This window comes from Xiphophorus hellerii, chromosome 8 (genome assembly GCF_003331165.1).
Source record: "Xiphophorus hellerii strain 12219 chromosome 8, Xiphophorus_hellerii-4.1, whole genome shotgun sequence".
NCBI classification, from domain to species: Eukaryota; Metazoa; Chordata; class Actinopteri; order Cyprinodontiformes; family Poeciliidae; genus Xiphophorus; species Xiphophorus hellerii.
In genome coordinates, this window is record NC_045679.1 from 303,465 (window position 1) to 319,262 (window position 15,798).

Here is a 15,798-nt window from a genome sequence, read left to right on the forward strand (position 1 = left end):
TACTTGTTGCTCCCCATCTCGGCGCCTGTACGTTGGGGTTTACCCCGGTGAACGAGAAGGTAGCCTCCCTCCGCCTACGGGTGGGGGGACGGGTCGTTTGTGCTTACGGGCCGAACGACAGTTCAGATTACCCACCCTTCTTGGAGTCCTTAGAGGGGGTACTGGAGAGTGCCCCTCCTGGGGACTCCCTTGTTCTGCTGGGGGACTTCAACGCTCATGTGGGCAATGACAGTGAGACCTGGAGGGGCGTGGTTGGGAGGAACGGCCCCCTGATCTGAACTCGAGCGGTGTTCTGTTGTTGAACTTCTGTGCTCATCATGGATTGTCCATAACGAACACCATGTTCAGGCATAAGGGTGTCCATATGTGCACTTGGCACCAGGACACCCTAGGCCGCAGTTCGATGATCGACTTTGTCATTGTTTCATTGGATCTGCGGCTGTATGTCTTGGACACTCGGGTGAAGAGAGGTGTGGAGCTGTCCACTGACCACTACCTGGTGGTGAGCTGGCTCCGGTGGTGGGGGAGGAAGCTGGTCAGGCCTGGCAGGCCCAAACGTGTTGTGAGGGTCTGCTGGGAACGTCTGGCAGAAGCTTTAACTCCCATCTCCGGCAAAACTTCGAACACGTTCCAGGGGAAGTGGGGGACATGAAGTCTGAGTGGACCATGTTTCGTGCCTCCATTGTCGAGGCGGCCGATCAGAGCTGTGGCCACAAGGCTGCATGTCGCGAAGGCAACCCTCAAACCCTTTGGTGGACGCCTTCGGTGAGGGATGCCGTCAGGCTGAAGAAGGAGTCCTATCGGGCCTTTTTGGCCTGTGGGACTCCGGAAGCAGCTGATGGGTACCGGCAGGCGAAGCGGCATGCGGCTCGGGTGGTTGCTGAGGCAAAAACTCGGGCGTGGGAGGAGTTTGGAGAGGCCATGGAGAAAGACTTTGGTACGGCTTCGAGGCGATTCTGGTCCACCATCCAGCGTCTCGAGGGGGGGAAGCAGTGCAGCACCAACACTGTTTATAGTGGAGATGATGTGCTGCTGACCTCTACTCGGGACGTTGTGGGCCGGTGGGCAGAGTACTTCGAAGACCTCCTCAATCCCACCAACATGCCTTCCATTGAAGAAGCTGAGCCTGGGGACTCTGGGTTGGGCTCTCCAATCTCTGGGGACAAGGTCGCCGAGGTGGTTGAGAAGCTCCTCGGTGGCAAGGCCCCGGGGGTGGATGAGATCCGCCCGGAGTTCCTTAAGGCTCTGGATGTTGTAGGGTTGTGTTGGCTGACGCAACTCTGCAATATCGCATGGACATCGGGGGCAGTTCCCCTGGATTGGCAGACCGGGGTGGTGGTCCGCCTGTTCAAAAAGGGGGACCGGAGGGTGTGCTCCAATTATAGAGGGGTCACACTCTTAAGCCTCCCTGGCAAGGTCTATTCAGGGGTCCTGGAGAGGAGGGTCCGTCGGATAGTTGAACCTCGGATTCAGGAAGAGCAGTGTGGTTCTGGTTCTGGTCGTGGAACTCTGGACCAGCTCTACACCCTCAGCAGGGTCCTGGAGGGTTCTGGGAGTTCGCCCGACTGGTCTACATGTGTTTTGTGGACTTGGAGAAGGCGTTCTACCGTGTCCCTCGGGGAGCCCTGTGGGGTCCTTCCACCACATCTTGTTCATATTTATGTTTTCTCTGTATTATTTACAGCTTCAGTTTCTTTAAGTTGTTTCAGATTTTAGTTTATGTCTGGAGAATTCTTTTGTTTTTCTAAAAATCTTATTTTTGTCACTTAAATATTCACTGATTATTGTTTGTGCTAAGCTAAAGTTAGTTTTGCTTTGTTTTACTTCATTTTGCATGTTTGTTCAGTTTCTCCAAGCAGGTTTTTGATCTTTGTGCTCAGAGTTCAGTTGACTTCAGTTCATTTGTTTCTTATACTTTGATTTATTTTTGCATTGACTCTTTAATTATCTTTTCTAAGTATTAAAATGGAAACTTGTTTCTGCTTTGAAGACTTTTTTGTCCTGGTTGGAGTCTGGTCTCTCACAGGTTTTATCGATCTAACTCTGCTTTAGATTTAATATGTTAATGTGTGTATTTATTGATTTGATTGATTATTGAGTTTAAATCAGTTTCTCAGGCTGGAGCTGTTTCCACAGACAGCCTGTGGGGGCGCTACAGATGAGGGTGATGGAGCGGAGTCCTTCCAGAAGCTGCTCGGCTAGAAGAGAAACGACTTTAGATCAGAAATTATTTTACTGTTATTATTCAGAAAGTATCTGGAATTTTCTGTTAAATGTTAAATAATTGTTCTCTCCAATAAACCATTTAATTATCTATAAATTTCTGTCTCATTTCCTCATTTATTTAAAGAAATAATCTGAGGACTTTGCGCTTGGCTCTGAGTGTTATTGGCTCAGGGCGCCCCCTGCTGTCTGTGGCAGGTATAAACTCTGCTGGTTCACATGTTTCTGTTTGCTGAAGGACAAAGAAACATCCAGAAAACCCAGTTCATATCTACACCTCTCTGTCCTCACAGCCTGAAGCCTGAAGGTCAGGATGAAGGTCAAACCGAAGGTCAGGATGAAGGTCGGGATGAAGGTCAAACTGAAGGTCAGACTGAAGGTCAGGATGAAGGTCAGGGACCAGCTGGATGAGCTGAATCTAATATTTGTGTTCTGTTTCTCCTTCTTCCCAAAGATCCGTTGGAGCTGCTGCCTTCAGAATCCATCCATGTGGTTCTGGTTCGGTGGTTTACAGAACCGGCAATTTCCGGTAAGCTTCATATTTCACCAGTTTGTTGTTGAACTGGAGCATTAAACACATCAAGGTGAATGTTAGCAATTTGAAAACTTCAACAGGATCCATGAATCCAGACAGGACTTTGTTGAGAATCCAGAACCTCTGGACACGAACAGAACAGAACCAGGATCTGATGGTTAAAGTCTGGGTGACTTTAATTTTCATTTAAAATAAACACTTGGCCTATTAAAGAATCACTTTAATCATAATCTTTTTACTTAAAGAAGACTTTTGGTTTCAACACATTTAAATAGCATCTTCTTTATGTGTTAAGAAATAATATTTAAATAACATGTAGACAAACTTTCACAAGCCAACAAATACAAAACTGACTTCAAAATCTTTGCAAATAATATTAATAGAACTAATTACTGCACTGTTACCTGTAACAATAGCAGCTCACTTTTTAAGTCATACTAGACGCAAATTACATTCTTATAATGTTTTTTCAATGTAATAATAAAAAATATTCAAAATAACAAAAACAGACACTTTTCAAAAGTGTCTACGTTTATCCAGGACTGGATGAAGAGAAATTATTCTGTGGATCATCCATAAAATATCAAACTTCATTCCATCAACGAATGTAACATGAAGGAAACATATTCCAGACGTTGCTCCAGGTAATTACAAATATTTATCAGTCTCCTGAAAAACTTGGACGTTTCATCAGTCAGTGAAATTCCCCTGGATTCCCTGGACAGAGCGAGGAAAGTGAGGATTCATCCTGTGAGTGGGAGACTTTTCCTAACGGGTCCGACTCGCTCTGTTTGGCTCAAGTTCTGGTTGGAACCGGAACTTCAACCAGACCAGGCTAACATCCTCTGTTAGCCGTTACTTTGTTACGTTAGTCATTTCAAAGGAATCTGTGGAAAAGATAATCAGTAAATAAATATAGATCAAATTCAAATAATGTTTTTATTGTTGTTTATGCAATAATACCTAGTATGTATGTGCTTATGAATAAAAATGGTCCACTGATGATCTGGAAAGCAGACAGTCAGAGAGTCGCTGCTGTCTGGTGAAGGTCCAACGTTTCCCTAAAGAAGAGAAACGTTGAAGTTATGAGGAACCAAAATATGAATCATGGATCAATGTAAATTCTGTTAGAACCATATCAGGATGCTGCTTACAGATATTGTATGATAACCATGTTTCTTGGTCAAGTTTTCCTTTAATAAATGTCTTAGCTCAGGCAAACAGCCAGTCGCTAATTAGCTTCTCTGATAGTTTTCACTTGTTACCTGTTCTAAGGTTTTTATCTGTGCTATAAAATAATAATATAACTCTAGAAATGAAAATAATGCATCACAAACAGAATGTATGCCACCTACATGTTTAGTTATTTGATTTTTAGGGATTTTTTATTCTTTTCAAACAGCAACTTCTTAATTAAGAAGAGTGTGAAGGTCTGACTGGGTCATGAATTAAAATGCTCTTAATTACTTCAACTTATTTTCATAGGAAATGATTTAATAATTATAATAATGAACTTGTTTATAACACATTTTACATGTATAGAAATCTCAATTCAAGTTCATTATTAAAGCACATTTCATCAAAACAGCATTTCAAATCATTCACACCATCAAAATATCAGCTGCCAATTAGGAAACAAGCATTAAACAGTAGATTTTGTTCAAAATCAAGCAAATACAGATGAAATATTAATGAATGTTTCAGTTGCTGCTAATCTAAAGCAGTTCTAACCAGCTGGATGTTTAGTCTAGATTATTAATCCGTTCAGTGATTTATAAACTAGCAGCAGTTTAAAGTTTATAGTAACAGCAGAACTCCAGGAATATTATATGATCAGAGGAAACCAATCAGTGATTCAACTAAGCAATTAAATTTGATTGTTAGCAACAAACCTGAGAAACAACAGTAAACAGTAACAGTTTTACAATAAGCCAGAGACACAGTTTCAAGACAATAATGGTAGTTTAATAAAACGTATGTGAACAAAAACTAGAAAGTTACAAAATGAATCCAACTACTGAGGCTAACAGGCCGGTTCTGGACGGGAGGCGAAAACCCGAGAAATCACTGAAGTTAAACTTCAACAGGACGAACATCCAGGCCCAAACACACACACACACACACACACACACACACACACACACACACACACCCACACACACACACACACACACACACACACCCCCCCACACACACACACACACACACACCTGTCCTGTCATTCACACAGCAGGTGTGTGTGTGTTTGGGTCACTGCTGGTTTTATTCCTCAACACATTTGTAAATGTTAAGAAAGAATAAAACTTTACTGCCACCAAGATGGAAATATTTTGACTCTCCAAACAGAAACAGAAATACATTTACATCATCAGTTTGTGCATACATCATCAATCTGCATATTAATTCATTTGTTTTGTTAATAATAGTTATTGCACTGGGGATAAAAACAGTACCAGTAAGAAGGATAAATGTTTTCTTGCAGGTTTTTGGTTTCCAGGATCCAGTAGAACTTTTAGCTGTTTGCTAAAATATGGACCCAACTTCCATTTTCAGAGCAGATTAGATCTTTATGAAGTTTTTATAAACTTCCTGTCTGGTTCGGTCTGTCCTCTGCTGCTGCTGTCTGGTCCTGGTTCTGAATCCGGTTCCGGTTCCGGTTCTGGTTTTATGCTGAATAATATTCTATAAACTCAAAACTAAATAAACAGTGAGCCTGAGCGTTTCTGGGCTTTTATTGGCTCCTTTGTTTCCTAACAAACATGACGTCACCGCTATAGACAGAGCAGCCAATCAGAGCCCAGAGCAGCTGGTCTCTATGGTAACGACGGATCGTTTGGAGCAGAGCAGCGTCGGACTGAAGCTGAGAACAAACTGGTTCAACTGGGAGAACTGGAGCAGAAACTGGTGAGTCCGAGCCGCTGATTGGTTCATCGTTTGTTTGTTTGTGTCGCTGCGCGCGCAGCGGCGGCTGCTGCTTCCTGTTCCAGAGATAAACATCAGAGTTTCAGGCCTCCGCACCTGGAGCAGACCTTCACAATAAAAGCACAGAACACTGAGGCCAGTTCCTCCTTCTGACCAGCAGGTGGCGCCATCAGATAAACAGAAACTTTAGATAATCCGAACATTTCTGATCCAAGTTCTGATGGTTCTGGATTTAATCTGGTTCTGATGCTTTATCAATAAAACTGATATTATTATTGATACTTTATTAACTATTTACACATTTTCAGTCATAAAAAGAGAAGAATTTATGGTTTAAAAGCTGAAAAAATAAAAACAAATTATATTTTGTTGTTTCTTGATTGAAAAAAAAAAGAGCCAAAATTTCATTCTGTCATAAAAAGAACTGGCTTTACGACAGAACCAGAACCAGAACCAGAATTCTTTCCAACAGGCGTCCATCCAGGAACTGTCTCTGTGATGGACCTGGTACCAGAACCAGAACCGACCCTCTGGTACCAGAACCAGAACCGACCCTCTCTGTGTCGCTGTCAGTCATGGCAGGAACGTCCAGACACGACCGAGCGATGGCCCAGAAGGCCAAGCAGCAGCTGTCGGGATGTTCTGACCCGGTGGAGCGGCTCCGGCTGCAGTGTCTGACCCGAGGCTCGTCTGGGATCAAAGGCCTGGGCAGGTAAGCCCCGCCCACCTCACTCACCTGGTTGCAGCAGTTCTGACCACAGTGGAGCCGGGTCAGAACCGGGTCAGAACCGGGCCACAGTGGCTCTCAGATGCAGAAACATCAAAGTTTGGAAACGTTTCTTCAATCGGCCTGGAACCAGAGAAAAGAAACGAGAAAACGACGACATTTAAAATTATATTTATAAAATATGTTTATAATGTTTATAAAACATTTATTACTAAAGTTTAAACTAATAAACTTCATGAAGAAACTGAAACACTGATAAAGGTTTTAACGTCTGCAGGTTTAGTTCAGTACAAACAGAACTGACCCAAAACACGAGTACTTTAGTTACTGCAGTACTCTGATTACCCCAGTAGTACTCTGATTACTCCAGTAATACTCTGATTACCCCAGTAGTACTCTGATTACCCCAGTAGTACTCTGATTACCCCAGTAGTACTCTGATTACCCCAGTAGTACTCTGATTACTCCAGTAATACTCTGATTACCCCAGTAGTACTCTGATTACCCCAGTAGTACTCTGATTACTCCAGTAGTACTCTGATTACTCCAGTAGTACTCTGATTACTCCAGTATTCGTACTGAGTTCTGTGTGTCTGCAGTAGTCATGCTGCGGGCTGTGCTGACTCGGCGTTGCTGCAGGATGTTGTTGTTTTCCTCGTTCTGTTGCTGTCGGTGGTTTCCAGCTGCTGATCTCAGTTCTGTAGTACTCTGTGGTACTCTGTGGTACTCTGTGGTACTCTGAGCTCATTTACTACATCAGATCAGCAGTTTGTGATCGTAGTTTCTCGGTTCGGCTCTAAATGTGTCATCATGGCTGAGAACTAGAAACCACAAACACATTAACAGTTTTTGACCAGATGGTAGAATAAAAAAGTATTTTTACTTCCTGTATTTCTGTTCTCAGTTTTAGTTTTAGTGAGAATCTGTCAACAAATCTGCAGATACTTTAAAACCTGAAAACTTTTAGTTCAGCAGCTTGTAGTTTCAGGTCATTTTCGCTGTGATCCAGTTTCTAGAGGCAGTTATTCCCGAACATAGAGGACGCCTCTGTTTGTGGAGCGTGTAGCTGTGACATGTGGCGGCCAGTAGGGGCGCTGTGGCTCCAACAGTCTGTTTCCTGTCAGGACCTTCAGGATCATGGACGACAACGAGAACCGCTCCCTGGACTTCAAGGAGTTCCTGAAGGGCCTGAACGACTACGGGCTGCTGATCGAGAAGGACGAGGCCTCCGCCTTGTTCCGCCACTTCGACCGCGACGGCAGCGGCTCCATCGACTTTGACGAGTTCCTCATCACCCTGAGGGTAAACCAGTAAACCCAGTAACACCAGTACCACCAGGCAGAAACATCTATCAGAAAAACATGTTGAATGATTTTAAATGAAGACCTGTCCTGGTCTCATTGGCCTCCTGTCTTTGGTTTTAATCGTCCGGCTGCTCGGTGAAACCCGGTGTCTGTTCTGACCTCAGAACCAACTGGTTCCACTGGTTTAGCCTGAACTCGTCCCTCTGTCCTGCAGCCTCCCATGTCCAAGTCTAGGATGGAGGAGGTGATGGAGGCGTTCAGGAAGCTGGATAGGACCGGAGACGGCGTGATCACCGTGGACGACCTGAGGGGCGTCTACAACGCCAAGTACCACCCAAAGTACCAGAACGGGGAGTGGACCGAGGAGCAGGTGTTCCGGACCTTCCTGGACAGCTTCGACTCTCCATACGACAAAGACGGGAAGGTACGGGAATGAATCCGTGGTTCAGGGTCTGACGGTCAGAGAAACATGCAGAACCAGAAACCTGATGGGAGAGCAGGCAGGAGGAATCTTTGGCTCCGGTTCTGATTTATTTTTGTTCTGGCTGGTGGTTTTGTTCATGGGTCCAGTTTCAGGGATCCACCTGAAGGAGATCAGAGAAAATGTTGGATGCTTTAAACCACACAGTTCATTCTCCCACCATCAGCTGATCTTCTTGGTGCTAGCATTAGCATTAGCATTAGCTAGCTATGTCTGCGGGTCTCCTGCCGACGTTTGGACCAGAACCAGACAGAATGCTCAGTTTGGTTCTGGTGCTGGGCACGTTCTGATTCGGTTCTGGTAGACAACTTCACCCCTCAGCAGAACTTTCCTGGATCCAGTTCCTCGGTTCCATGTCCAGGTTTTTTTGTTTTGGTTGTTTTTATTTTTCTACACATTAAGACACTAAAATCCACAGGTCAGGACTTCCTCCTGACCTGTGGTAAAGGTCAGAGGTCAGGAGGAAGTCCTGACCTCTGACTTCAGAGGTCAGAGGTCCTCTGAAGTCAGAGGACCTCAGAGGTCAGGACTTCCTCCTGACCTCTGACCTTTACCTTCCTGTATTTTACCTGCGGCTCAGTAGGATGATGTCTACACTGATCTACTCTGGGTTTCTCCAGTTTTCTCTCGGTCCAGAAAACGTTGAACAGAACCGATTGTGGACCCGCTCCTCTTCCTCACTGACCGTCTTCATCCTCTGACCTCCAGGTGACCAAAGAAGAGTTCCTGAACTACTACAGCGGCGTCAGCGCCTCCATCGACAGCGACGCCTACTTCATCCTGATGATGAGGAACGCCTGGAAGCTCTGAGGCCGCATGAGCTATGACTCATTTATAATGATGATAATAATGTTTTACAGTGATCATTATTTATGATGATGTTTTACAGTGATCACTTTATGATGATAATATTAATGTTTTACAGTGATCACTATTTATGATGATAATATTAATGTTTTACAGTGATCACTATTTATGATGATAATATTAATGTTTTACAGTGATCACTATTTATGATGATAATATTAATGTTTTACAGTGATCACTATTTATGATGATAATATTAATGTTTTACAGTGATCACTATTGATAATATTAATGTTTTACAGTGATCACTATTGATAATAATATTAATGTTATTAATGGTTTATGATAATCACTGATATCAAATAATTGATTTCCATCTTTATGAAGTTTTACTTCAACATTTCAACAGAAACTTTTCATTTTTTACTTTATTGTTCATAATCAATAATTGGTTAATGATGGTTAAATAAAGGTCCTAGTTCAAACCTGGCAGTATGTACAGAACATTAATGGAGACAAAGCGGAGTCGTACATTCTGGTCTGGATGCTCGTGACGTTTGGACCGGGTCGGATTTTACAGCAGCAGCGCCGACCCGACCCGACCCGACCACAATCAGAACAAACAGGTCGCCGTGGCAACAGGAAGTCCCCACTCAGCACGCGATGCGTTTGAGTGCTGCAGGGGAAACAAGACTCTGCAGCAGCAGCAGGTTCTGGACGGGCCCAGAACCGGACGGGTCCGGTTGGGAGCAGCTTCTAAAGAAGGTCTCTGATGTTTCCACAGGTTCTACTGCTGTTAGGAACCAGAACCCAAACAGAACCGGGTCAAACAACAGAACATGTAGAACTCTGAAGGTTCTGGAGGCTGAACATGACCGGCAACCAGCTGGTTTCCATGGAAACCGGCAACCAGCTGGTTTCCATGGAAACGACCTTTATAATCACTTCGACCCAATCTGTACTGTGATTGGCTTCTGACCTGGTTCTGACCCAAATGATCGGACTGAATGCTGATTCTTTGGTTCCTTCAGATGACCTTCGATCTGAACTGAACGGATCAGAACCAGAGGAACCATTCTGTGTCTTGGTTCTGTTGGGTTTGGTTCTGCTGATGGGTCAGTTCCATCAGGAGGTTCTGGTGCCGGATGAAGGATGTCTATCAGAACCTTCTGATTGGTTCTGATCGGGTCTCTGAGGTTCCCTGCTGAGATCAGAACTTTGGGTCCAGAACCACCAGAACAGGTCAAATGGACCGCCTGGTTCTGCTGCCATGTTCCACCAACAGAACCTTCTGGTTTCACTGAGCTTCATGGAAAACCAAAGTCCATTTGGACCTGCAGCAGAACCTGTGAAAGCAGCAGTACCAATTTGATCCAAATGTTCAGAACCAGCAGCAGGTCCAGTCTGAGACAGAGACATAACAGGAGATGATGATAATAATGATAATAACAATGATAACAATGATAATAATGATAATAACAATGATAATAATGATAATAACAATGATAATAATCATAATAATGATAATAACAATGATAACAATGATAATAATGATAATAACAATGATAATAATCATAATAATGATAATAACAATGATAATAACATGAGAGTAAAGCCATAATAACAGAATAAATTGGTCAGAATGATCTTGTGATTTTATTAAAGTTCCTCCATTTAAAGTGTTTTTTTTTATCTTATCTTTGTGTTAAAATGAGGAACATCTTTATGGATTTTATAAATAAGGAAATGTTTCATGTTTTATCATATCAGCCTCAGATTATCAGTGAGCCGTTTATCTGATAATATCTCATAACGTTTTTATTCTGATAATATTATAACTTTATTCTGCATATTAAATCATTTTTATCCTCATTCAGGCTCTTATTGGATCAAACTAAAACCAAATCGTTTCCTGAGCCAATCAGAGACAGTCAGAGGAGAAGCTGGGCTCTGATTGGCTGCCGTCGGCCATGTGACTAGTCCTGTTAGTGTGAATGTGAGCGCTGGGACCAGTAAGAGGAACTGGTTGTTCTCAGGTTCTGGGGGACTGGGATCCCACCGACCGGGTCCAGTCAGAAAGCAGCAATATGAGGTCAAAGGTCAAATACTGAGAGGAGCCCTGATGAATGAACAGAGATGCCTGAGGAAGGGTCAAAGGTCGTATGAGTCCAGCAGAGGCAACAGAAGGACAGATGAGAAGTCGGTCGTCCAGCTGGTGGCGCTGTGCTACTGGTTCTGGTAGAAGCTGGACATGGTGACGTAGGCCTCCTCCTGCCCCGGGCCGCCGCGCCGACCCAGGAGGTTCTGGGACTCGTCTTCGGGCCGCGGGACGTCGACGGGGGACGGGGCGCCGCCGGGGACGCAGCCGTCCTCGCAGCTCAGCAGCGCCGAGACCTCCAGCTCCTCGGTGCCGGCGCTGGAGGCGCTGCTGTGGGAGGAGCCGGAGCCGGATCCCGACTGGGACCCGGCGTCGGACTGGGATCCGGACTGGGACCCGGCGGCGGACCCGGTTCCGGAGGGCCTCCTGCGTGGCTCCGCCTCCTCCGCCTGCAGCTTCTCCAGCGGCAGGACGCGCAGGGAGCTGAAGACTTCGTGGTGGAGGTCCAGCAGCAGGCCCTGGGGAGCGGCAGACAGTTAGGCGGGTTCTGGTGTGAGCAGAACCTGCTGGTTCAGGAAGTCACCTTGTTGGGTTTGCAGATCTGGACCAGCGCCTGCTTGGGGTGCGGGATGCTGGGCCACATGTAGGAGAAGATCCTGAGAGAAACAGGAAGTTAGGAACCAGAGACACACCCGGAGCTCCGGCCGGACTTGGGGTCCTACCCCGTCTTCCAGAAGACGACGATGCAGCACAGAACCACCAGCACAGACACGGAGCTCAGGACGAGTCGGGAGACGGTCCGCTCCGACTCGTCTGGACTCGGCGGCTTCTCCTCTGCTGAGGGACAGGAAATGATGTCAGCGGCTGCAGCTCAGAGCTCTCCGCCGCTGGAGGTCCGGCGTTCTCACCGGGCGGCGTGTGGAAGGAGAACTCGGGGCTCCAGGCGCTCCAGGTTCCCTGCAGAACTCCGACCGGGATGGACCGGACCCTGACCCGGTACTCAGAGTCCTGACGGAGGTGCTGCCTGTCGATCTGCAGGAAGTTCTTAGACGAGACGTTCTGGGTCTGCGGGACGAGATCAGCGGGAGGTCAAACATCCAGCAGAGGTCAGAGGTCAGACTCTGTGGTAGCGCCGACGGTACCATGTTGCTGCCGTCGGTCCACAGGTTGAGCTGGAAGCTCTGGGTGTTCAGATTCAGGTAATCTTTCCTGTAGGGGATCTGGAAGTAGATCACAGCCCGGTTCATCACCGGATCCATCGTCACGTTGACGATCCACGGACTTCTGGGCTTCACTGGAACACAGAGCAGCAGGTTCTGAAACATCCTCGCCCTCCTGGCCAAGTCAAGCTGCTGTCATAGGGGTCAAGGTCAAGGTCACGACATTTGACCCCAAAGGAAGCGGATTCACCGGGTCGACAGTCAGAATCACGTCTGAAGATGAATGATTTGCTTTTCATGTCTGAATGTCATTGAGGCGTAGAATGTCCTGCCGTGGACCGGTGACCTGTCCAGGTGACCCCGCCCATTGACCTTTAACCTAAGCTAACATTAGCATTTAGCTAATTTGACCTGAAAGTTAAAGTGAACTTTCTGGATAGTCTGAGTTAATGTTACCCAACATGCAGGTGTAAGAAACTCTGCTTTTAGCATACAAGCTAACATTAGCGTTAGCTCTTGTTAGCTTATATGCTAATATTACTGCACCAACCAGAGTAGTTTTAGGTCGTTTCTGTTGAACGTGTGATCAGCGTTTTGTTCGTTTTAATCTGTTTAGTCGTTGATTTAAAGTTTTTTCTTGTTGATTTTGGTTTTCATTTCATTTCTGAAAGTTTTCCTCAAACATTCCAACCTTCTCGCTGCTTTTTCACAGGAAATGTGATTCTTTATGTTTTAGCATGTTTGAAATAAATTCAATATTTCATTTTTTGTGACAAACCAACAGAACTATATATAGACTGGAAGGAAAACGAGTTTAAACGTTTTAAACATTTAAATCTGAAAAGTGTGGGGTGCCTGCGTGCGGGAAATGCTGAAGCAGCTCTGGTTTCTGTTTCAGGGTGTCGGAGTAAAGGGGTTAGGATATGAAACTCTTTCACCTCGACGCTGAGACTCGTGAATGGTTTTGTGGCGTTGTGGGCCGGAGCGGCCCGGTTCTGGACTCACCGATCTTCTGCAGCAGGACGGTGGCCGAAAGCCGTCCTCCTCCCCGCCGGTGGACCGTCACGTTGGCGACGGCCACCGGACACAGACCGCTCACCGTGTCTCCGTGAGTCCTCACACATTTCTCCACCGTCCTGTCGTTCTGCCTCCTCACCTGGCTGCAGACGAGCAGAAGGTTCTGTCAGGTTCTGTCGGGTTCCGTCAGGAGGAGCCGCAGCCCAGAGCCTCACCACACGATCATCTTGTCGATGGCGTCTCTGTCTCCGTCCTCGTCGTCCTCGTCTCCGTGGCGACCCAGCACCTGGCAGGTCAGGTTGTTCGCCCAGACGCTGACATGAGAGCTGCAGCTGAGGCCCGGTTCTGGCAGGAAGCAGAACCACAACCACAGACAGCGGGGGACCAGTCAAAGTTCTGCCTCAACCAGCCAGTTATTCATGTTTGATTCTCAGCTTTAAGTCAGAAACCAGAAACAAACGATTCACTGAACAAATCAAACACTTTGATCTTCTGATCAGCTGATCAGGGTTTCGGCTGTTTTTCACTTTCTTCCACATCAGACAGAAGCTGATGTCTGGAACCAGAACCAGAACCAGAACCAGTTTCTCTAAGGTCCTTCCTGCCGCAGACAGCAGAGATGTTCCTGTGTGTTTCTGACCCAGCGGTCTGGTTCTGCTCGGTTCTGTTTGGGCCAGTCGGGTCCAGTGGGTCTCACCTGAGTCCGGGTCGCGGTCCCCGCTCTGGGCCCGGCTCTGGGCCGCCTGCAGCAGCAGCAGCAGCATCAGGACGCTCGTCCAGCCAGGCAGCATCGTCTCCATGCAGCAGCACTAACTCACCTGTTCTCCGCTCGCCCTGAACTGCTGCGGCGCCGCGGCGTTCAGCAGCAGCAGCAGCAGCAGCAGCAGCAGCAGCAGCAGGCGGGGGAGGGGCCAGTCGGCAGAGGAAGGAGAGAGGCGGCGCCGGGTTCATGAGGTTTCAGCTACAGGAAGTTTGAGGATCAAAAAACATCTTGATAAGCAGGAGAATGATTGGCCAGGAGAGCAGCTTCTGTTCCTGAGACACACCATGCTGCAGCTGCTGCAGCACACCATGCTGCAGCTGCTGCAGGACACCATGCTGCAGCACATTATGCTGCTGCAGTCAGAGATACTGCAGCACATGATGAAGTTCATCTGGGTTCCCCTCTGCAGCAGGGAGCTGCAGCAAGGTCCCAGGGGTCAGAGGTCAGCCAGCAGGGAGCTGCAGCAGAACCTAGTGGAAATAAATTCATGTCAACCAGAACCAGAACCAGAAATAGCAGCTGGTGGTCACATGATGCCATCAGTAGAGACCACAAAGCTATCAGCTGCAGCGATCAGAACCTGCAGCAGAACCCGACCCGCTAACCACTTCCTGTCTGTCTGAGCTGCTTTGTTTGGAAACGAGGCCAAGATGAAGATGAAGATGAAGATGAGACGCCCTGAGACGCCGCCGGCAGGAAAATGGGTCACATGACCACCAGAACCTTCTGACCCAATCAGGCCTCAGCCTCGGTTCTGCTGGGCCTGGCTGTGGTTCTGTTTCCATGGTGACGGCATCCTCTGCAGCAGGGCATGCTGGGAAAGAAACGAGTGAGCCGGGTCAGTTCTGGTTCTGAACAGTTCAGATCAAACTGAAGAATGTTCAACATGTTGTTCTGACAGAACCAGAACCAGAACCAGAACCAGAACCTTCCTCTGCCGGCTGCAGATGTTCGGATCCATAATGAAGAGAAAAATAATAAATCATAAATTAAGCTGCTCTGGGTAAAAAAGTTTCCCGTTTCTCACTGATCCTGAACGCATCTCCAGCTCAGGCTGGTAGACGGTTCTGGTTCTGGTTCTGGTCCAAACTGCGTCTCTGCTGCAGCTGAAGCTCCACCAGGTGAAGGTGCTGAAGGTTCTGTTTGTAGAACAGGAGACGGTCCTGAGTTATAAACGGGCCCCATACGGGTCGAGTTACTGAGAGAGTTATTAGTTATTGATCTAATACTGATTAATCTCTGAATGTGGGTCTGGTCTAATTCCTGGAGCATTGTCACCTTGGCAGGTTGAAGGTCACGACCCCTGACCTCTGACCCCAGGAGTTCACAGCAATGAAAGGAAAACACTGTAAAACTGAACTAAAACTTCAGGTGGAAACTAGAAAAGATTTTAGTTCATTTCACCAACATGGAGAAACTTTGGATCCAGAGAGTTCAGAGACGTCTCCATGGAGACGGGTCTGGTTCTGCAGGTTGTTATGTGGCAGGGAGTCGGTGGGAGGAACCGGGCCCGGTTGGTTCTGTGTGGGCAGTTGCTGTGGTTACCGTGCTGCATTCAGGGTTCAGGAGGTGAGAAAATCCTGGAGAAGGAAAACATCCCAGAGGAACCGGGAGGAAGCTCTGTGGATCCAGGAGGTTCTGGCATGTTCTGGCAGGTTCTGAGAGATTCTGGAGGTTCTGGCAGGTTCTGCCTCTCCGACCTGAACCGGCTGTGGGGTTCAGCTCTCCCCGCCTCCACCAAACCACAGGCTGAGGTTCGTA

The 15,798-nt window shown here is 46.8% G+C and overlaps 2 protein-coding genes across 4 annotated transcripts; one reads left to right on the plus strand and one right to left on the minus strand.

Moving 5' to 3' along the window:
* The first annotated feature begins 5,530 nt into the window (after positions 1 to 5,530).
* Positions 5,531 to 9,132, plus strand: capslb (calcyphosine-like b). 2 transcript variants are annotated; one of them, XM_032569244.1, is made up of 5 exons: positions 5,531 to 5,662; positions 6,254 to 6,392; positions 7,532 to 7,709; positions 7,926 to 8,135; positions 8,901 to 9,131. In XM_032569244.1, exons 2-5 carry the CDS (start codon positions 6,256 to 6,258, stop codon positions 9,000 to 9,002), a joined length of 627 nt encoding a protein of 208 aa, XP_032425135.1. In that variant the 5' UTR covers positions 5,531 to 5,662; positions 6,254 to 6,255; the 3' UTR covers positions 9,003 to 9,131. The 2 variants fall into 2 exon arrangements, with proteins under 2 accessions (XP_032425135.1, XP_032425136.1); XM_032569245.1 differs by lacking the exon at positions 5,531 to 5,662 and having other exon boundaries at positions 8,901 to 9,132.
* A 1,510-nt stretch (positions 9,133 to 10,642) lies between these two features.
* On the minus strand, positions 10,643 to 14,162 carry il7r (interleukin 7 receptor). 2 transcript variants are annotated; one of them, XM_032569232.1, is made up of 8 exons: positions 13,972 to 14,162; positions 13,490 to 13,619; positions 13,263 to 13,417; positions 12,240 to 12,391; positions 12,006 to 12,162; positions 11,820 to 11,931; positions 11,681 to 11,753; positions 10,643 to 11,615 (listed from the first exon to the last, which is right to left on the minus strand). In XM_032569232.1, the coding sequence occupies exons 1-8, from the start codon at positions 14,072 to 14,074 to the stop codon at positions 11,226 to 11,228; spliced, it is 1,272 nt and encodes a 423-aa protein (XP_032425123.1). In that variant the 5' UTR covers positions 14,075 to 14,162; the 3' UTR covers positions 10,643 to 11,225. The 2 variants fall into 2 exon arrangements, with proteins under 2 accessions (XP_032425123.1, XP_032425122.1); XM_032569231.1 differs by having other exon boundaries at positions 11,820 to 11,934.
* Positions 14,163 to 15,798: the final 1,636 nt, after the last annotated feature.

Bases quoted from the DNA above. Each gene is read 5' to 3' on its own strand.
- capslb (XM_032569244.1), top strand. From the start codon at position 6,256: ATGGCAGGAACGTCCAGACACGACCGAGCGATGGCCCAGAAGGCCAAG. The intron at 6,393-7,531 runs GTAAGCCCCGCC...GTTTCCTGTCAG, and splicing joins GGGATCAAAGGCCTGGGCAG to GACCTTCAGGATCATGGACG. The intron at 8,136-8,900 runs GTACGGGAATGA...TCTGACCTCCAG, and splicing joins CATACGACAAAGACGGGAAG to GTGACCAAAGAAGAGTTCCT.
- il7r (XM_032569231.1), bottom strand. From the start codon at position 14,074: ATGGAGACGATGCTGCCTGGCTGGACGAGCGTCCTGATGCTGCTGCTG. The intron at 11,754-11,819 runs GTAGGACCCCAA...TGTTTCTCTCAG, and splicing joins GTCGTCTTCTGGAAGACGGG to GATCTTCTCCTACATGTGGC. The intron at 11,616-11,680 runs GTGACTTCCTGA...GCCGCTCCCCAG, and splicing joins AGATCTGCAAACCCAACAAG to GGCCTGCTGCTGGACCTCCA.